General features: G+C 38.3%; 2 protein-coding genes across 5 annotated transcripts in view; both read right to left on the bottom strand.

Annotated features, from left to right (window-relative positions):
• RBMS3 (RNA binding motif single stranded interacting protein 3) overlaps nucleotides 1-22,978 on the bottom strand; it is a 699,814-nt gene that overhangs the window by 435,239 nt on the left and 241,597 nt on the right. For all 4 annotated transcript variants that reach the window (XM_024743510.1, XM_024743508.1, XM_024743509.1 and 1 more), the window contains exon 3: nucleotides 21,553-21,611. In XM_024743510.1, the coding sequence (XP_024599278.1) occupies nucleotides 21,553-21,611 (59 nt within the window). The remainder of the gene's footprint in view (nucleotides 1-21,552; nucleotides 21,612-22,978) is intronic.
• LOC112398780 (DNA primase large subunit-like) lies at nucleotides 16,028-17,546 on the bottom strand. The gene is given in 3 exon segments (XM_024743507.1): nucleotides 16,028-16,243; nucleotides 16,245-17,074; nucleotides 17,077-17,546. Coding segments are annotated over 3 exon segments (1,509 nt in total). The 5' UTR covers nucleotides 17,540-17,546.

Raw genomic sequence — 22,978 nt, 5'->3', positions numbered from 1 at the left:
AAGGTGTAGACTTTTCCATTTTTTTCTTTCTCTTGCCTTTTATTTTTAATTATCTTAATGAATTGTTAGAAATTATAGCAAAAGGGAGGCTTTTGCTACATGTATCTAAAACAGGTAATGTTTCTGAAACCAAAAAAAGAAAAAATATTAGTACCATAAGAATTTTAATTGCAGGTAAATTTAAACCAAATGTTACTGGAAAAGCTCGCCATTTCCTTTTCAACTTCTGTTCTCCAAGGAATTCCAAACTCAGGAGGCACAGTGTCAGTGAAGGGACTGAACATGACCAGATATGAAATTTCTGTTTTCAGTTAGTCTTGTGACACATGTGTTTTCATTCTTTCCTAAGACACAGTGGGACCCCTCAACTTTTAAGTCATAATATGAAAATCCCATTTTGTTATTACTCTTATAAACAGTGAAATGATGGAGGCGTATTCCCCAAATAAAGTCAAAAGGGTGTTATTCTTTATATATGATGGTCTTATGAGGAGGGCCCATGGTTTCTTTCATTTTTTGCCTACCCATTCAAACTTGTTTCCCAGGTTTCCCTTTATAACCAACAGTAGACATTGGCCAAATGTTGGGCTAAATATAGGGTTGAGGTCTTTTGACATGGGGTGGTCAGTAGACCAAACATAGCAACTCACAGAGGCACCAACAGCTATCAGAGGAGAGTAAAAACTGTTCTCCACATATGTTACATGCTAAATATTAAAGTCACACAAGACACCCAAGCACAAAACTAGTTTCATGGTCTCATCTGTTCACATCCAACAGTGTATCATTGGAATCCCTCTCAAATCACAAATTTGAGAGTCAAACTTATTTTTAGAACCCAACTTTTGACTTTAATCAATTCTTTCTATTGAAAGACTTTCTCCTTTGTCATTAACCAAAGGGAAACTCAAATCTTTTCCTAATAAAGTGTTCATAAAGTGTGCAAAATAGATTCTAGCCCATAGTGGGAACTGAATATCTTGTAGTTTGAAACAACAGAAGAGATATGTGGTATCTGTTAATAATTTTGCAGGGACAACAATGCTGGCATAACTAAAGCATTGCTGAAAATAGTCACTGATATTATTAAGTGGTAAATTATCCGACAGAAGCAAAGAGAATTCATAGAAAAGAGACTTTACCAAGAGCTAAAGTAGATAGGAAAGCTTCCATCTAGTAAGTAGAATTTTAATTTACCAATAATCTAAGTCTGGTTTAGAATCGAAGAAGATTCCAGATGTACTCTGGAGAGGGGGGATGAGTTGAGTAAAGACCCCAAGGTGGTACAAACATGATGTGTTGGGAGAGTAAAGTGACTGGCCTGCTTAGCCTGACAGGTATATGTTGAAACAGAATGAAAAATACTGTGAGTTGATTCATATTAGGAGGCCCTTTAAAGCCATCCTGAGGAATTCAGACTTGATAGGAAACGAAATAGCAAGTCATGGACAGGTTTTAACCAGGCAAGGGGCATGATTAAAGCACTGTTTAAAGAACGCAATGAATCTGCAAAAGTACTCTGAGTCCAAATGTTCTTAACAAGACCCTGAGCTTAGTGCAGCTGGATGATAAATGGCTACAATTTTATCCCAGTTTCTAATCACAACCAAAATCACATGCATGATGATTTCTTGGTGCAACATCCATGTATTAAGAACCTAAGATGTGGTTCAGCCATTCATTATCTTATTCTTCCAGCCATTCTTGGGATAACTACTTCATGTGTCAAGATATGCTAAGTACAAGTGAACAAGATACAGTTATTTTTGTTTTTGTTTTTTTTCCTGAATAAGTGTAAAATACTTGCCCATGATAAGCCCACCATGTAAGAGGTACAAAAAAAAAAAATCACTGATTATATCCAGTTTTCTAAGTGCTGGGGAGACTTTTGGGAAAACAAAGAGCTTTATTAAGGGAGACAGAGGAAGGATGTCTAGGTTGGCTCGGGCATGGGTGGAGGGAGAAAGAAAGCTTTGAAGACTTGGTTCTTATCAGCTGAGTCACCCAAGTCAAGGAAGAGCACAGGCAGCACAGGAGAGGGATGTGAGAGATTAAGTGGTTGGGCTTTAGAACAAAGCAGCCCTGAATTTACATCCCGCATCTGCTATTTCGTGGTTGTGGAGACGTGGGCAAGTTCCTTGTCTCTCACACCTATAAGATAGAGATAATAATTATAACAATTTGAAAAACACTGCCATCATGTATATAAAGCTCTCAGTATAATTTCTGTACATAGTAAGTGCTCAATAAATACAAGACTTTATTATTAAATAAGAGGTATAATGATTGTTCCAAGCAAAGGGAATAGGCACCAAAGTGCCTTTACATATGGCGTGTTAGTAGTTGGGGATGATTAGATACATGGTAAGAGATAAGAACTGAGCAGGGTCATCAGTATGGCTGCCTAAGTTGCTCATTACACCAGTGGGGCTGTTCATGGGAATTACAATGTGAGTGCTCCCCAGTCCCAGAGCTTGGCAGGACTCACATTTTACAAAAAGTGCAGTAGCCCTAAGTGTTAGAGAGTACAGTCCAGACCATGAAAGGCTGTGCATTCTACGATAAGTAGTTAGAAGTTTATCACTTATGACATCTCATTCAAATGACAGATATTCAAAAATGTACACATATAACTGAATTTTAATGAAGATGCATATCTTTAAACTCTCTCATTATCGAATAAATGAACGTTTTCTTCTTGTGGCATTTCAATACTGGTAAGTTATGCTGACACTAGTCGACTCTTTTTTTTCTAGATAGCACATTAAAAAAAAATATATATATATATACATACATATAAAATGGAGATTTGAAAATCAATATATCACCATACAGAGAATCCTTGTAATCACTGCTCCATGATATCTTCAAGTTCTTAGCCTTTTAAGTATTATTTTTACGGAATTATATTCAGATTTTAGATACAGTTTTATAATTTGCTTTTCCTGGCTATCTTTTAATGGATTAACTGAGAAATACTGATTAGCCCTTATTATATGCTAGGTCTTGGTTTTGCAGATATAGGAAAATGTGATCCCTCCCTCAAAGAATTCACAATTCAGAGAAGACATAAATGTCAACCAATACTTACACCTACCAAGCAAAACTATCTTCAATAATCACCATGCATCATCTTTTGACCTAGTTATTAGCAGAGCATAGAGAGACTTTTCTATTTTTCTTTTTCCCATTTTACATCATACTATAGCTAGTTTCCTATGTGGCCTCAAAGTCTTAAAAGTTATCTTTTTAAATGGTTGTAAAATACTCCATTGCTTTAACCAGAGTTTAGTCATTCTCCGTTTTTGCATATTTAGATTATTTCCAAATTTTCAGTAATACAATGCAAAGATTACATCTTTAGGAAAAAATGACAAGACTGAGTTTATTTTGCTGAAAGGGCTGGAACGTTTAGTGACTCTTGAAATGTAGCCATCAAAGAATAAAACAAACAACTTTTGCTTTTAAACAAGGCTGGTAAAAATGAGACATCTCTATGGTCCCTTTAAATTAATTTTTTTCTTGGTTAACTTTTCACAGATAAATTATCAGTAATTTCACCAATTATCAGTCATTTCCACTTTGTTTGGGTCCATTTTTTATGACTTAAAAGAATCCTACAGGTCTACGCACTTAAAGTGAGCTACCGTCCACTGGATCAAGGACATGGTCAAGTCGTAATGACGCACGTATTATCCGGGAGGTCATTTTTTTCCCTGCTGGCTGGGACAGCTCAGACGTCTATGTGACCTGGGCAGAGCATCAGTCCCAGTTCCTGGCTAGAGAGAGGGAAGCATTTCCTCTCTAAACTTAGAGGCCACGTTTGTATTTCCGGAGTGGATCTGAAGGTCACAGCCTCTGTGTTTCCACATGTGTGCAGTTAGCTAATGAGGGCTGGGAATTCAGAACACAACCATCTATCTACAAATTGTTCAGAGAACAAAGCCTGAATAAAACCACTGGCAGCACAGAGCTTCAGGCAATGCTTTAATTCTTGAGTTAAATCCAAATGAGAAAGCTTTTCCTTTTTCTCCCATTGTCCAAAAAATTCAAGGAACTCTGGCGATGTCCAAGGTGACTGGTTATTATGGAAGAACACAGATGCCATGCCAAGGTAGGACGTTATAGTTTCCAGTGCATGAGGACTTCCTGTTTGCCTATTATAATAATCTTCAGCTTGACAAGAAACCCCACAAAACACATTCATGCCCTGCCTCAGAATGATTTAATTTTGGTTACAAATAGGAAAGGGCTACCCTTCCTGCAAAAAATCCCAGCAGCAAAAACAGACTAAGTGCAGATGATGGTGTTAGAGAAGTGAAATAATTCTCTCAACAGTTCCAGTAAGTAGGATCTAGTTATAAAGTCAGCACCTGGAAGGAGAACATCAGGCCTGAGACATGTAACCCTCAAGGACTAGACCAGAAAGAAACAGAGTTACAATCCAAACATTATAAAAATTCAGACTCAAATTTGGGCAGGGGATTCTAAAGTGAGGTTAAAAGCACGTACCAGAAGAGTTGACAAAACTGGGCGATGCTCAAGACGAGGCAGCCTCTGGGTGGAGGTGGAGACTTGAAGGCAACTTAAGACAATAGGAAACTATGCGGATGGGGGAAGAATCTTTGGAGAAAAACCAGCTTGAAAAAGGAAAGACTGACGTGAGCAGGCATTTGGGTGTTTTTGCTGCAAGAGTTGGTTCATGGATAAATTCAAAATATTAATAGTCTTTTTGATTAAACTTGATCGTACCTTTAGAATCCAAATAGAAAATAGTTGTTTATCCCTGGGTTCATCCATCAAAGAGATAATGACACCAAAACGCTCCCTACAACTAAGTGCAAGCTATTTAAAGAAAAGAAGGAAGGCTGGGTAAGTAATTGGGACGGAGTGGCCTCTTCAGAGGTCTTAACCTTATCCCCGCGAGCAAACATGGGAGGCCAGCCAAACAGAACTTAAACAAGATGAAAGAGAATGTTTGCTGTGAAACTCTACCACATGGGCCCTTTAAGGAAGCACATGCCTCATTCTGAATCCTGAGAGTAAAAGAAATTATCAACAGCACTGTGCCTGCCTACCACCATCCATAATTCTGTGATATTTCCCGCCTTAAAATTGATTAAACTGCTACTCGCATTGAAGTCAACACAGATGAAAGGCTAGACGTTGGTCAATATCACTTAAGTGCAAAATTGAAGTGAACAGAAAATGGTTCCCAAAATATATTAAAAAAAAGAAAATAGCTCTAAATGAAACAAAATGATCAAAATATTTTCAAAAGGTACTATGCTTTTAAGGCACAACCTGCAGGTTCTTTTACATCTATATGAGGTGACATAACAGAGCTATAATCCCCATCAATACTGTTGTAATGGGATGCAAGGGGGTGGGTGAGAACCACGGTGTGTTTCTTTCGAACTGTTCGCCTCACACAAACTTAAAACACTGTGCTTGCATCTGCTTGTCATTACTACCATCCAGGATCTGTCCTGCTAGTCTTACTTATGGGGATTATTTTGAGGGAGGAATTGCAAATAATGGGAGCAAAGCTTTGACAGACTATGACTGGATGCTGGCAATAGTGGTCGACAAGTTGTCCACCATCTCCAGGTTCATTTCCTCTGCAGTAAAATGGAGATAATAATAATTCTGAGTTACTTGATATCCACTCAACAAGCTATTAAAAATTGAAGCCATGCATGCCTTCTTGGGCCAAGCAGGTACACAAGTGAGTGAAGTGGGCTGCTTTTATGAAAACAGCAGAGTGGTTTAGGCACCACTAAAAAGTATTCACATCTAAATACTTTTAAGCAGTATTGTAGCCAAACAACAATCCTTCACTAGACAGATTTGCCCTGTTGATGACTTACAGGAATGTTCTAAGAGATTTCTAGACTCCGGGATGCTGAACAACTATTTGACCAAGGCTGAGTTGCACAGCGTATTAGTACAACTACATCTCCTGCCCCACAGCCACTGTTTACCGTACTTCTGAGGATCCCACAGGGCATCATCAACTCATTCGCCAGCTCACTCTGTAAAGCAGGGTTTCCTTCCTGGACAAACAGATCAAAGACGCCATTCCTGACCCTTGTCACTGGGATTCACTTTTCACTTCCTTTTTTTTTCTGTCTTAGTCCTTTAGTCTGTTTTATTTGGTTTACTCATTGATTGGTTGGTGGGAAATAGGTTGAAGACTTTACTTCCTACCCTTAAGGGAATTCAGATGAGATACACAAGAAAAAAATATTGGTGAATGCTGATAGGTCTGATAGCCCTTGACACTACAAGAGACCAGGGGTTCATAGAGAAACCATATGTCTTCCTCACCACACAGACCAACTACCCTTCAGTTTGCCATCATGGCTGATGTTTTCACCCATGCATGGACAATACGGGCTTTTGATTTTCCACAGAAGGTCACTTATAAATTGGAACTGTCTTATCTGGAAAGTTATACTTCATATAATTTTAAAAAATAATTTCCCTAACAAGAAGCAGAGCCAAAGGACTGGCTCCAGACTAGTAACTAAAAAGACATTGAGAGAGGAAAGATAGGCTGACTTGGACAACATAATAGGATGTGTTATTTGTAGTAACAGTCCATGTTAATAGGACATAATAGGTGGAAATACAATGATGCAAGTAGAAATGTTAAATTTTTACACAGATTTCACCCTAACCCTAACATATACACATTGTATCAATGCTTTATCAAGATTTTTGATCATTGTATAAGCAATGTTGATACCTTATAACTTGTCATATTATCTTCTCACAATAGAAGAAAATCGCAAAGCACCCGATCACTATCTAAGGCATAAAAACTTCCCCTGGACTTCTTTGGTTTATGTAGCACAGCAGATGCTTACTTACAAAGAATGGTGAGGATTTCGCTTCAAGCTTCTTTTAAGAAAATTATGTTCTACTAAACTACAACAAACTTTGATATAAATCTTTATAGAATGATTTTTAAAACTCTCTTAGGATACAAGCGTCTCATAAATATTTTTCCCTGTCTTACACACACACACACACACACACTCTAACATACATATATCATAATATGTATAATAAATATATAAATAAATATATTAATACATATAAAAGTTGTATGTGTACATACATATTTCACTTGGAGTTATTCTCATTTGTTTAAAACAATGGTTAAAATTGAGTAACACTGGGCTTTCCTGGTGGCGCAGTGGTTGAGAGTCCACCTGCCAATGCAGGGAACATGGGTACGTGCCCCGGTCCGGGAAGATCCCACGTGCTGCGGAGCGGCTGGGCCCGTGAGCCATGGCCGCTGAGCCTGCGCGTCCGGAGCCTGTGCTCCGCAACAGGAGAGGCCCCAACAGTGAGAGGCCGCAACAGTGAGAGGCCCGCATACTGAAATTAAAAAAAAAAAAAAAATTGAGTAACACTGAAGGAAATTCCAGTTTTCATATGGGAATCTTTGGTTTGTTAAGTTTTCCTTTAGTTGGCAGAAAATATTTGCAAACCATAAATCTGATAAAGTTGGTTAATATCCCAGTTATATAAGGGACTCATACAACTCAATAGCAAACCAACAAACAAAAACAACCCTATTAACAAATGGGTGAAGGACCAAAGGATATGAATAAATATTTTCCCAAAGAAGATACACAAATGGCCAAAGATAAAGAAAAGATGCTCAACAACACTAATCATCAGGGAGACGCAAGCCAAAACCACAATGAGGTATCACCTCACACCTGTTAAGACGACTATTATCAAAAAGATACGAAATGTTGGCAAGGATGTAGAAAAAAGGGACCCCTAGTGCACTGCTGGTGGGAATGCAAATTGGTGCAACCACTGTGGGAAAACAGTATGAAGGTTTCTCAAAAACCTAAAATATAACTACCATATGATATTCAGCAGTACCTCTTCTGGGTATTCATCTGAAGGGAAAGAAATCAGTACCTCAAAGAGTTACCTGCAACCCCTTGTTCACTGCAGTATTGTTCACAATAGCCAAGACATGTAAACAACCTAAGTGTCTGTCAACAAATGAATAAGGAAAATGTGGTGTATATATATGTACATATATATACAATGGAATAATATTCAGCCTTAAAAAAGGAGATCCTGCCATTGCAACAACATAGATGAATATGGAGAACATTATGCTAAATGAAATGTCAGACACAGAAAGACAAATACCGCATGATATCACTTATATGTGGAAGTTAAAAAATCAAATATACAGGAGCAGAGAGTAGAGAGGTGGGGGAAATGGGGAGATGCTGGTCTAAGGGTACAAAATTGCTGCTACGTAGGTTGACCATGTCTAGAGATCTAATGGGCAGCATGGTGAGTATAGTTAATACTGCAGAACTGAATCCGGGAAATGTGCTAAGAGAGTGGATTTCAGGCACCCTCATCACACACACACACACACACACACACAAATGGTAACTCTGGGAGGTAACATGTTAATTAGCTTGACTACAGTAATCATTTTGCTGTGTACATGTGTATCAAATCACCATGCTGTCCTCCTTAAACACATGCAATTTTTATTTAAAAAACAAAATTTTAAGTTTTCCCCTACTCAAATTATTCTCAATTTCATCACCTGCTTCTCTATGAAAAACATAGTATTAGCCATAATTTCTTTATATTGTATATATGAAATTAGAGATTTTCTGATTTTTTACCTCTTGTTACTCAAAAATATCTCATGAGAACTTTGAGAAACTCTTTAATCACAGTTTTTTAACAGTATTTTTTTAGTGAGCTTCTAAATTCTACCTCACATAATTCTCTTTTTTAAGAAAAAAATTTCTTTTCTTTCACTCTTCAATAAAAAGCTACAATTTTCACTTTAATTATCTATTATAATAAAAGTACTCCAAAGACATAAACTCCAATGCCTTGTAGTCCATGTCTCATGGGATTTTGCCACTTGGTTTCATTTAGTACAATCTCAAACATGGTTATTTTTCACATCACCTTTAAGCCCAAAGCCCAGTGTGTTTCTGAGCAGTTGCTTCCCTAAAATCTTTTGTTTCAGCTCTCACTTTTCCCAGAGTGGACAAGCCCCAAGGATGTGAAAAGCTGTTATATCTGCAGCTTAAGCGTTTTATTATCTCTTCTTGAGAGAAACTATATCTTTAAAAGCGGCACAAGGAAGGTGTCCCAAAGATGCTCCATGAATACAGGTTTCTTCCAACTCAGGGCTGATGTCAGCTTAATGACCAATAGGTCTATTCAGATGCCTAGTAATTAAAATAAACTGACCTTTTAAGAGAAGTAGTACAAATTAAATGTGAACCTTGCTATTTTCTCTTATTTCACAACACAATGGGGAAACCAAGCAGGTTTTTAAAATGATCATATGAAATAGAGACCTTATATCACTAATATTTTATGGATAAAGAGACATGTGATCCCACTTACAGCCACTTACAATTATAACAAATGATACATTCATCCTTCAAATTCAATTTTGGTTTTTATAGTTTGAGGTTTTTTTTTTTCAGTCATGTGCATGAGTTTTTCTCTTTCATATGCCAGAGTTCTCATTTCTTAACTGAAGGAAAGGAAATATAGCTATTTTAAGAGCAGCATGAATAACCAATAAGTCAATAAGAACAAACATCAAATCATATGATTTTCACCATCCCTTAAACAAAATATGCTTTTACTATGGTTTCAAAGCTAAGGAAGCAAGAATCTTTAGGCTTTTTTCCTTTTACCTTTGAACCTGTAAAACAATGTTATGGGGTGAACATCATGACAAAGGGTGAACAAAGGGGCACTTTTTTCTTTCTTTCAGAACCTACCCAACTCAGAATGAATTCCACCACCTGCCACTGTGACGGAATGCACTTTTCTTCAAAGACATCAAGTTTATAGGCCTTGAAAAATCCTGAGGGCTATCATATAGCCAACACAAAAACGTATGAAAAAAAGTCCTTTAAATACTTTTTGCTATTAACAAAGCCAGTCTCATGAATAAACAACAAGGTCCTACTGTATAGCATAGGAAACTAAATTCAATATCCTAGGATAAACCATAATGGAAAAGAATATAAAAAAGAATGTATATATGTGTATAACTGAGTCATTTTGCTGTACAGCAGAAATTAATACAACATTGTAAATCAACTATACTTCAATTAAATAAGTAAATAAATAAAATTAAATTAAAAAACAAAGCCAGTCTCAATAAACACATGTCAATTCATGAAATACACATTCCTTGAACACTTCAAAAGTACTCATAACTGCATTAAATTGTGTAAGATATAATGGTGCTCTAGACAAGATGGTTCCTACAAGAAGAAATCCAAGTGCAAGACCACAGAAAAATTTACCTGACAGATGTGCCAGACACATTACAAACAGGGTTCCGTGTAATTCTGAAAATACTTTTTTCATTGTAGGTATAAATAACCTCATTTGACAGTTAAGGAAACAGATGTTTAGAGACATTATGTAACTTGTCCAAGAAAACTAAGATTATTACTTAGAAATTGTCTCAGTGTAGACTTCATCTGAAAACTCCTTGAAGGACTAAGAGGGTTATTTTGGGGGAAAAAAATCTATATTTTTTTCAAGTCCTATATTTGAAAGGATATGTATTTACATGGTGTTGCAAGTTTACATGAATTTTAGTAAACTGGACACACACCAATATAATATTTATCCATTCTATGTCATTACAGTTCATATATTATTTAAAAGAAATATTACTATATTGGATTTCCCATATATTTATGAAATCATTGATGAATGAAGATAGATAACTTCAAACAAGTCAAAGGGATAATTACACACTAATAAATATTCTCAGTTATAAGTGCTTACCTTTAAAGAATAACTGGAAAATGTATGTATACTATGTCTCTGGTACCCTCGGTGGTTTTACAGGCCTTTGGAACATATACCCAGCCATGTTTGTTCTTTCTACTGATGTGACATCAAAGGCTCCCAGAGAGAAAGATAAAGCCCGTGGAATCTAAGACCCCTCTGAACCGTCCTGTCTCCTCAACACTTTGACAGTAGAAAATAAGGTCCATGAGAAGCCTGAGGAGTTTATAATCTAGATGAAGACACACACTAATCACAAAAGCCCAAGAGATAAGGGGGTGTAAGATCTTTGCTCCCAGATGACGCTCAGAGGAGGTGGTGTTGTAAAATGTATAAATAGGATGAGGAGAGTCTACTCAGGACTTCTTGGGAAGGTGAATTCTGGAAGAAATCATTAACAGACTAGCGGAGTTTAGGAGAGTGAGCATTTTATATATATTTTAACAAACTCTAAACATAGGGAGTTGAAGGACAGGAGCAGGAGAGCAAACAGGATATCTGGACAAAAGGATTTCTGTGAAGTTAGAAGACATGCGTTAGCAAAAGTCACATTCAGATTATGGCTGAGAGCAACGTAACTCTACCATTTTATTTTTTAATTTTTATTTTATATTGAAGTATATTTGATTAACAATGCTGTGTTCATTTCAGGTGTACAGCAAAGTGATTCAGTTATACATATACATGTATCTATTCTTTTTCAAATTCTTTTTCTTTAGATTTTTTGGGATGTGGACCATTTTTAAAGTCTTTATTGAATTTGTTACAACATTTCTTCTGTTCTATGTTTTGGTTTTTTTGGCCATGAGGCATGTGGGATCTTAGTTCCCTGACCAGGGATCAAACCCACACCCCCTGCATTGGAAGGCAAAGTCTTAACCACTGGACTGCCAGGGAAGTCCCCTCTTTTTCAAATTCTTTTCACATTTAGGCTACCATTTTATTTTTAAATGATTTTAAACTCCACACAAATTATTTACATTTTTTTCCAATAAAATAATCTCTTCACACGCAAAAGAGCTAGGGAGATAGGTTATAGTATTAAATGATGTCAAATATACATTTATGCTTTAAAACAGCAATGTTGGGACTTCCCTGGCAGTCCAGTGGTTAAGACTTTGCCTTCCAAAGCAGGGGGTGTGGGTTTGATCCCCGGTTGGGGAGCCAAGAGCCCACATGCATCGCAGCCAAAAAACTAAAACATAAAGCAAAAGCAATATTGTAACAAATTCAATAAAGACTTTAAAAATGGTCCACATCAAAAAAAAAAAAACCTTAAAAAAAAAGCACTGTTACCTATTAAATTTAATGTTGGTGGAGAGTTTTACTTTTGCCTAATGTGTATATTCACAGTGATTACAAGCAAATACTGAGTAAATATAGAGCTATAAGACACTCTTGAAGAAAAATGTGCAGTTGTATGACTCCCAGAACATGAGTAGATATTTTGTTTTACATTTATCTCAAAGTCTTCTCAAAGTTAACTCAGCACCATTGCATCATCATCATCATCTTCATAAAAGAACCCTCTAAAATACTGAATATACTGAACTGAGAAAAACAGTTTCGAAAGGATTATCTTTGACAGGAGAAGTGTCTTTAGCTGCAGTTGTATGGCTGAGTTGGAGACAACACATGGCGACCATTTACCTTCAAAGTAAGTGTTCTTTCCTAACTCTGGCTATAAGACTATAAACACTGGAGTCTTCTCAAAAGAGGCCCAGGATGAAAATTTCATGTAAAAGGTACCTACAGGACAATTCTGACTGAAGTTACCAAAGTTCCTACACAAACTAACTGTTTCTGAAATGAAAACAAAACTCAGTATCAATACCAAAGGAAGCAAATATATGTTTATATATTGATCACCTGTGCCTAGCTGCAAAATTAATACTATACCAGATTAGAGAAAAATTCACAAAAGAAGTTCAGGGAAAAATCACACACTTCATACCGCAAAGGGAAATGGGAAATTTAGTTGTCTAAACAGAACTGTTTTCATCTTTTCTTTTTGGTAACCTAATTCCAGTATTTGAAAATTAAATAAATGTGTTTTTCAAGTCTCATTGCATCTTGGGCTCCTTGCACTAGAGGCTGTGAGCCCAGCTGGGGGAGGAGCCTATTCCTCTCAAAATGTAATTCCTCAGACTCATAAATTTCACAGAATATTTATTTTAGTTTTCACTGATTTGGGGAAATAACAGGTATTGAAAAGAGGCTTTTCATGGTGTTTAGTTTCTTCCTTTACTTGCTTAGTTTCCTTGTGGACTAGGCCCGGATAGGTATGCTATTTTCTGGAAACCAAATGGTTCTACTTACACACACGTTCTGCCCGGGTACATGGCAGTGTCACTTACTAGGATTGGTCTGTAGGTAGGGGCTACTGCATACCCTGCAAAGACTACAGAAAAATATGACAAACTAGAGTATCCATCCCTCCCTCCAGGTTCATGGGATTTAATACAGAAATCCACACTTTCCTCACTTGCTATTTAAGTACTCCCGGTTAGTGACTAAAGGAGAAAATTAAATAATAAATAAAATGGATTAATTCCAAATTTGTCTAAGTGTACCGCCTCCTACTTAGTTACCCAGAAATACTTTAAAAAAGCATATAACAGGGCCATGAATCTAGAACTGCTAAATGGATTCATTCACACCCCTCCATGAAGCAATCTAGGTGGGTTCTATCCCTCTCTATAAAAATGAATCTAGTATGCAGAATTATTTCTCTTAGAGAAGAATAACAATTTATGGTTTCATTTAATAAAGAATTAATGATACCCTTCATGGATGATCTCAGAACTTTTGGATCCTTGTCTTCAACTTTGATTTTAGGGGTCCAATGAAATGGTAAGGGCAACATAATCTTCCATAAATATAATTCAAGCAGCCTGTGACAACAAAGGCAAGAAGGGAGTATTTCAAGATCTTAGAAGTCGGTATGCTTGGCACACTCTAATGGCTCTTATATCCTTTGGCTGTTAAGCATGGAAACTTTCTATGGAATATCCATTACTCATTCCCTCTGCTCTAAACTCATAGCCTGTCAGAAAAAAATGGCTGGCGGGGGTGGGAGGTGGTACAGAGGAAGCCAAACTTAAAAAGCAGGAAAAGGCAGAGACAAGTCAATTCATCGAAGATTTACACCTTGTTTTCAATGGCTTCTTTCATTTCATTTCCCCTGACTTTTTAAAATTAGCAAATACACTGGACCCAGGAGGAAAACACATGGGGAAAAACAAAACAAGAAAAACAAAGCAGTGCAAATCTCTGTGACTTTTACAATAGCTCTTACTGGGTCCTGGTGTTTGAGTGGCTGAATGAACTGCGGTCTGTTTTTCATTACTCTCCATCTGGAGCTGCGGCCTGCTTTGTTCAGCAATTTCTGGTCATTTGGGCCTGCTGGTGACTGTTTTGTTTTATGTTGCCATATTATACAGAATGAAAGCTGCCGCAGCCACCACCCAAGAAAGAACAATCCTGAAAACGAGAGGTTATGTTGAAAGAGCTCCCCACGACCCCTTCCGGAATAGAGAGTGAGTGTGTTTATCCGGGCCTGCCTACCATACAGACTTAGAGGCCTGGGGGTGGGGTGGGGTGCAGGAGGGAACAAAAGCCCTTCCTTCAGATGCTAAGACCCAGGAAGTGTCCAGAGTTGGGTTAATTCTGACGCCTTTTCACCTCTAAGGAGACTAGTGCATGTACTTTCTCATACCTCACTTGCAACAGCTCATGAAAAACTGAACTCATATCATGTCTCTAAAAACAAAATCAATAAATCCTGTCTTCATAATATTTGGTTTCAATTGCATAGCCTTAGTCCAGAGGCCACACTGCAAATGATTCAAAAGCAAGTGTTTCCAAGAAGACCGAATCCAATTTTCATTCTTTAATGACAGGCGCCCTTAGTGATTTTGTTTAAAAAAGCCACCTCAGACACCGTTTCCATTTCCCTCCTTAAGAAAGCAATGGTCAAGAAGAACTCTCTTCTACCTTTTCGTTAAAGAAGCAACGGGTAACATTCTCTCTTAATTCATTGCTATTTTCAGCTAACTTTAATTTACAAAAACAAAGAAACGTATGCAGGTGCTACTAAGGTTTAACAGAAAGAACAGCCAAAATATAACTATAATTGAAACCACTTTAGTTTTTCCAAGAGCTGTTTTTGCCTTTTTTTTTTTTTTTAAGAAAAGACAATATAACAAGTTTGGAGAAATGTAAAGTTAATAATAATCTATCACCTTAACACAAAGATTTTCCCTGCTTAATATTGCCATTTTATACAGTCAGCATGAGGTATTGTTGAGCATTACCTATGTATTAACTCATTTAATTATCAAGTCAGGCCCTATTATTATCATTTTATAGATGGGGAAACTGAGGCACCCAGCAAAGTTAAGGGATTGACCACAGGTCACACATCTATGAAGTGGAAAGGCAGTGTTTGCACCAAGCATCCTGGCCACCCACAGACATAACGATGAGCACTACTGACTGTCAAATATTTCCATAGCTCCGTGTTTATGGTACACATGATTTTATATCCTCCCGTACTCACTGAACTTCCTCTAATAAACAATTCCATGGTTTGTCGTAGTGTAGTCCTCTCGACTATCATGGCAATGGCTGTATAACAGTGCTACCCATATAGAGAATAAAGTGGTGCTAAGCGTGAGCATATAAAACACTTTAAAAACATGTCTGAATAAAATCTCTCAGTAGAATTAGTAGCATCATAGTACATTCCCGATTGCTCTTTTCATAATGACTTTTTCTTTCTTTTACATTTTGATATTTATTAACAAAAATGGTCCAGAAAAGTCCTGGGTCAACATTACAGTGGTAAGCATTAAAATAAAAGTTGTTCTTAGTTGTCCTGTTTCTAGGGGACAGTAACCAATCCAGAAAGCTGTTTTATCTCCCAAAACGGGACTTAAATCACACCACTCAAGCGTTAGATTTCAAAAGAAATTCTTCCTCTTCTCTTTTGTCAAAGCAAAATATACCGGAGGTCTTTGTTTTTACCTGCAAGGCTGCCTTTCCCGAGAAGCTCATGCATATGTGGATGGATGAAGGGGGGTCGGGTGGAGGGAGAAGGCAGACAAGAAAGAAAAAGATAAAATCGTAAAGTAGGAAATAAAAGCTAGTGAGGAAGACGGGCTACCAACTGCCCAGGGATTGTTCACTGAAGTAAATCCTCTAGTCCCTCCAGATCCATTTCCAGAGAGGAGTTGAGTGAGGCCAGAGCAGATGACGCATCCTTGCTTCTCTGGACAGTCGGTTGGGGCATTTCTGGTTGGACGGATTCCTTCTTGATGTCTTTACCTCCACTGAGGATCCGATGGCTCTCAAAAAAGAACTGGTTTGGATGACTCAAAGAAAAGCCACAATCATCTATCTACATTATGTGTCATCTTGAAGAACTTCTGACAGCCTACCTGGTAATGTGTCCCTTTTACTAAATCCAAAATCTGGTTGATCCCTGAGGGAGGGATCTTGTACACTTGCATCTTCTGCCTCAGCAGTTGAGGATCACTGTGCCAGAAAGGGCACCCATGATAATCCCCTTGGCTTGGTGGATTGGTTAGGATAATCTTCAGGCAACTGTAAAGTGTGTAGTCTGTCCTCTTGCCTTCCTTTCCAAAGCTATGACAGATATTGTAAGAGTAGCCTTTATCAGATTTATCTGGATCCATCTTTCCTCTGATAAATGTCTGCTTCCAGAACTGCCACGCCTGTTCCAAGGTTAGGCCAATGTCCTTCAGGAAGAGGCCGTACTGCGTGAGGCCCCCATGACGAAGATGGTGATTTTCCCGCAGGGCTTTATGTAGCTGATCTATGCAAGGTGGAAAGGATTTGGCAGAAAGCAAATCGATCTGATCTAAAGAAACCTTCCCAACATTTGCCTGTGTACTGTAGTCTTGACCAGGGTACGAATGACTGAGGTGGCTGAGCAGTGGCTGGAGTCTCTCACCTGACTGCACAGCAGGCAAGGACCTGGCTGTTAAAGCCAAAACCTTGCACAGTTTGGTTTTAAATTCATTCAGGATGATCGCCGCAATGTCCTTGAGTTGTACATAAGCAAAGCCATTTTCCAAATAGACTTTCCTTCCTCGGAACAAATCCAGAGCATCAGCAAAAGGGCTCTCATAAACTGACTCCAACTGAACCCCACCTAAACGGTGTGATGAAGCCACAATATCCTGTTCTCGGAGAGTCTTCTCTTCATACTTATAGCCTCGAACTGCAAATGGCTATCCTTTAAGAAACTCTGAATTTTGTCCTTGGGGCAAATACTGAATTGAAATAGAAGGAGATTCATTTCTTGTTGAATGAACCAGCGCCTAAGCTCTTCAGACTGGCAGTAAGCAAGGTGTAAAATAAAGTGAGAAACGTGATCTCTTCTTCGGGGTTCATATTCATCTTCCAAGTTTTCTCTGTAGGAAAACTTAAGCTTCCGAAGTTCAGCCTCCAGCTTTCTCTGGTACTGCTCAGTTCCTTTCACATAGCTCACACCAAGACTCTTAACTGCTTTCAGCGATTTAACTCTATCGGTAGCCAAGTTTTCAAATTCTATCAAAGATATGTTTCCAGAAGGCGGCTGCAAGTAAAACTGAAGGCTATGTGGGTAGCAAGCATTCCTCTGGTCATCTGCCAACCTCAGTTTCCTCCGATTTCCTCCAAGAAACTGCATCTTGTTATGTCCAGCCACACCAGACGTGAAAACAGACAAACCCCGGCAAGCATTTTCCCCGGGGAGGGGGGTGGGGCGGGAGAGTTCGTACAGGACCCCATATTGACTTTTAAAAGGCTCTACCAAATTAGCATGGCCCTAATGAAGAAGGGGTGAATTAGTTTCACAGTAACCAGCCTTGGAAGGCCCACATGTTACGTCTGCATCCTGAGTGGATATAAACTATCACTGCAAGTTGCTTCCATTTGCACGTTTCCAATCATTAACTGATTTATTCTGGGGACACTGGGCCTTTGTAGCCCTCCCAAGTGTGTTTTTCCCCCTACCATCCCTTCTCCCACTGGACGTGTAAGTGGGGAGTCCTCCTTGCTCCTAACTCCATATGGCTTCCCTCCTACCTAAAATCTCCAATGTAAATCTCACCTCACAACATTTTATAACCAATGCACCTTCATTTTCACCATGGTCTACAGACTCCTGGTATCATTCCTGCTATTTCCCCACAAATGCCTTCTGCATCAGTCCATTTTTCCAGTACTACCCCTGCTCCAATTCTTGGCTATTTAAAACAATACTTCAATGCTGCTCTGGTGCCTGGTCCCATCAGCTTCTTGAATTCACAGTGACCTTCTTTCCAACCTCGGCAACTTGCTCGCACACTCATCAATGACTATAAACAACTTTCCATAAATGGAATTGCTCTCTCTTCCCAACTGTATGGAGTTTCTACCTATAACTCCTTCAGGGGCCGTTTTTCTGAAGAAAATAACAATACTCTAAATAGGACTTAAAGTATCATTAAAGTAGTATTTTTCCCCAGACATGGAAGTGGCAGTAGTATCTCTCTGACGACGAGGGCTTACTTTTAGGGTACCCGCCCCATGTGCTTGGTGAAAGATGTGATTCAGTCACCACTGCCATCCACAGGCTCCAAACGCTGAGGCCAGAAAATGCCATTGGAGGCTTTTATTAGTGTGAAATGACCGTGTGATCACCTGCCTCTTTGACATGCGCCTCAAGGCAAAAAGTCTAGCAGCCCTCTGCCCTCCCAGAAGATCATCCTTAACTGCCTTTCCTTCAATGATGTCCCGAGGGGGTTCTGTGGTCCCTCCCTCCCTTTATTTCTCCTTATCTTTCTTCCCTCCTTCCCTCCCTCCACTTTCTCCTTCCAAATTTATCAGTGCTTATTACGTTTGAGACCAGTAGTCTCCAAATTACTTTTTACATCCATATTATTATGAATAAAAATATCTTAGAGCAGCAAACTCAATATTTATACATTTATGTGTTTAAAACATGAGCATTTATAAAACTATACCAACAGGTACATTATAAAACACACAGAAACTTGACATCAAAACAGAGATATGTTCTAATATTTTCTTCGAGTATTTCCAATAGACAGTCAAGCATTCCCCTGCAACTCCCTTCTCTGAAGATACATTTTCTAGATTACACAGGTCCTGTCTTCACTGAGTTTAAAGGTTTCTTTGGAGAGAGAGAGGAAATTAAATAAGCAGTTACAAGAAGATGTGGACAGGAGTGTTAGGGGTTGAGGTAAGTATACTCACCACATCTGTCCAGATCAGCACCCCACTGTTAAGAGATAATTGCTTATAGAAACTCTGACAAGCCTTTTCAGCTACATCCCCTTCCTCTTCAAACCTTATGATTATAGTCTAAGATACAGCTTTTCCAGGTTAGCAATGGACCCTTTTGGTTTCACCAGTGTTGTACAGTGACAAGAGATACTTTCATTCCCGAGCAAACCTTTGCCTAGTGGAGGGTCCCTCCATATGGACCACTCCAAGGATCAGGCAGGTCATGGGATCCACTGAGGTTCACAGGGCTTGCTTGTCTGTGAAGCATCTGCCTTTGTGACTGGGGCTCAATCAATATTACTGACTGCCTGAGTTGCATGCCTCAATTGTCTCTGGTTGCTCCTGTAGATATTTTTACCCCAAACTTTAGGAATCGGTCAGGCATGTCTGGAAGTGACAGAATTAATAGTCTAAAGCTTCTCACACACCACATGCTTCCCACGGGCTGAGAGTGAAGGATATCTCACAGTCATGGCCCAATGTTGTTAGTATATGTCCTCCAAGGTTCAGTTTTCAGCTGCCTACCCTAATGGACCCCGCTCCACCAGCTCCCCTACAAGTTATCCTTAGTGTTATTATCTGCTCCCTTGGTTATGGCCATCATCGTAGCTCTGAGCTTTCTTGTAGCTCCGCCTTGACCTTGCCCACAGGGATGCTACACCAGGGCCTCTAGCTCAGGATGTCAGATACATAACTCACCACCTCTCCCCAAAACCCACCACTACTACTTCTGGACTTCCTACTTCAGTCAATGACACAGCCCTCTTCCCCAACAATGACAGCTCAACATGTGGGTTTCATTGCCCGCGTCCTTTCGCCTTTATAGAAAATATCTAATTCTACCTTTGAAAACTCACGTGACCCCCTTTCCATTTTTCTAACAGTGCCTGAGGGACTTTCCTCATTTTCCTTGTGATCTATGGATTTCAAATGTACATTGCTTTTTTTTCTGCCTCTAGTTTCTTCCCCCCTGTAACTCAGTTTCACCCACTTTGGCAAAATAACTTTTCTAAAACACAGGTAGAATCATATCATTTCTGCTCAAAAAAACATATAAGGGCTGTGTACAGAATTAAGTTCAAAATATCCAGGATAACTTTATAAATGCCTCCAAAATCTTGGCCCCTTCCTTCTTTCTACCGATATCCTTACCTGGGCATTTTTTCTATTCTAGTTATATGGGTCTGCTCAATTACATTCTGAAATTCTTTCTCCTGAACACCAACCTTTCCCAAGGCCATCCATTCTGCCTTGCCTTTACAAACTTCATTCCCCAAAAGGGAATCTCCATATTCTCCTCCCATAGTATTTTGTGGATCCCTGTATTATAGACACCACTGTTACACGCTCACATATATTAGGCTGATATACTGATCCTAACACATATATTAAGATTAGTTTCTTGGTTTTCTTGGTGGTTTCCTTTTCAACTAGAAATTGAACTATTAGATGATAGAAATGATGTCTTATTAATTTTTGTCTTGTAGTAGCTAAATACCTGGGGGAATTGTGAGTTTACAGGACACAGGGAATGTTGTTTTTTTCCTTAATTGCTGAATTGAATCTGACCATTACCCAATTAAGCCAGGATATACTCTCAGTGTATAAGTGTTCCGAAAACATGCACGCATTATATTTGTACATGAAATAGGGGCAGTGTTTAGAATGATCTTGGCTCTACCATATTTCTTGATGTTGGTATTATAAAAATGACTGGATTAGAGAAACAACAAATAACACATGTTACAAAAAGGATTTCAATTTTCCAGTATGAACTCAGTCATGCAAGAGAGCCCATATAGATTTCACAAATAAATGAATACAGCCCTTAAAAGAGTACTGGATTCCCAGACATGAAAAAAACATGAGCCACAGATATAGCCAAATAACTTCAGAAATATTTCCAGGAAAAAAAAGGAAGCCTCGATAAGATACAAATTCTGAGATCCTGTGAGATGCTTACAGCTGAAACTGAGACACAATGGGCCCATCAGTAAATTCATTCCTAGTCAACCAATGTAGCTAAAGCTTTAAACAACAGATAAATGAGAACGTGTTTTGCATGGGAAAGTTCTCCCCAGAGTTCCTCATTTTTATGTAGGAAATCAATTTGCATCACTGATGATATCATTCAAATCAGACAACCCAAAGTTGTTAGGAGGTAATTTAGTTTTATGCTGAAGCAATTTGATACTTGTTCTGATTTGTGATTTTCATTTTGTTTGTTAATGAAAAAAAATTAATGAGCAATGTTACTAGAAATACAACTCATCAAAGCCTCGGCGTGCTTAAAAAGGTTGCCATATACTGTACATTGGGATCGCTGTGCAGCTGGTGCCTGGGCCTCGCCTAGGAGGAGCCATCAGTGGAACACACAGGCGCAAGCTCAGGTATCAAGGCCCTGACACATACCTTTGCATTGATTTGTGTTTTTGTCAAGGATTGCCTTTGTGGATACGATTTTTCCATACCTGAAAGACAGAGAGAGAGAGGAAAAAAAGAAAAAAAATCCATGTTATTGTAGCCCAATGAAGACACTTAAAACACCGTAATAAACATCGGTGCACACAAAATTGAGCAGGAATAAACCAAGAAAACAAGCTCTGAATCCCCATTTCACAGCTGGATGACCTCTTTTCACCAGCTCCTCTTTATAACTAGAGAATGGGCTTCCTTCCCTACATAATCACTGGGTTGAGCCTTCGAAAATAAACCCGTCAGGCTGTCATAGGTGGCTAAGAGGGGATTGTGTGTGATTGTGATCAAAGTAAATCACACTCTGTGGATTCATGGAAAAATGCACAGGCCTTGGAGCCAGGCTGATCAGGGCCTGTGTCTAGCTCGGGCGCTTACCTAGCGCTGTAACTCTGAGCAGTTCAGCACAACTTATCCAAGCCCATTTTCTCATTTGTAAAAATGAGAATTGGAACAATCACTTTTCGTGATTTGGGAGAGGGTTAAATTGAAATGTTGCGATTTCCTAGCAGGTTGTAGGATAAATAGGACTTTGTTTTTGCTACTAAAAAGGTATTAGTTATACTGTAAGTTAATTGAGGATAAGGGCTGAGTTTTGTATTCTCCATGCCTAACACCACCGGTAATAGAAGTTAAATAAAATTTTGCTGTAAATAATCAATGATATAGGTTATCCACGGTGCTTCCTCTACAATAAAATTTCTACCATAATATATCTATATATTTACATCATAAATGTTTTAATTATTTTATCATCTCTTGCAGAAGACCTAGTCTAGGTTTTTTTTTCAAAGATGGGTCATATGGAGAAAGAAATAATTTTGTTGAGCCTATTTATGAGGTATAAATGATAGGACTGAAGAAGATAAGTCCTAAGACCCTGTCCTTCTTTAGGATTCCATGAAGCATGCTTCTAGATCAACATAAGTACATGGAGAAGTTATAAAGCAAATTTAACTACCAAGTTTATTAACAACTCATCTTACGTTCAAGATTTCAGCTATGGTCACAAAATATTTAGCAAGTTTTCCTTTAATTCTATGTTCCTAAGGAAGTATAAGAACATAAGATAAATATTAAACATTCTGTGTATTAATGAACTAGGAGGATAAATATTAAACATTCTGTGTATTAATGAACTAGGTCCCCTACCACCAATGTTTCTTTTCCATTTGTAATCACCTTGTACTATACCACTAATTCTTTGGAGCATTAAATTCTTGGAGTGGTCATTTATTAAAATTCTAGTGTTGAAAATAGCATAGTGCTAGAAATGCCTTTGCCTCTTTTTTTTCCCCAATGGAATAGCTATCATTATATTAATATCACCTACAGCCTTGAAAATCATTCCAGTAGGAGCTGA

Source organism: Neophocaena asiaeorientalis, unplaced genomic scaffold (genome assembly GCF_003031525.2).
Source record: "Neophocaena asiaeorientalis asiaeorientalis breed wild unplaced genomic scaffold, Neophocaena_asiaeorientalis_V1.1 scaffold332, whole genome shotgun sequence".
Classification (NCBI taxonomy): domain Eukaryota; kingdom Metazoa; phylum Chordata; class Mammalia; order Artiodactyla; family Phocoenidae; genus Neophocaena; species Neophocaena asiaeorientalis.
This window is presented reverse-complemented; position numbering and strand designations above follow the sequence as displayed.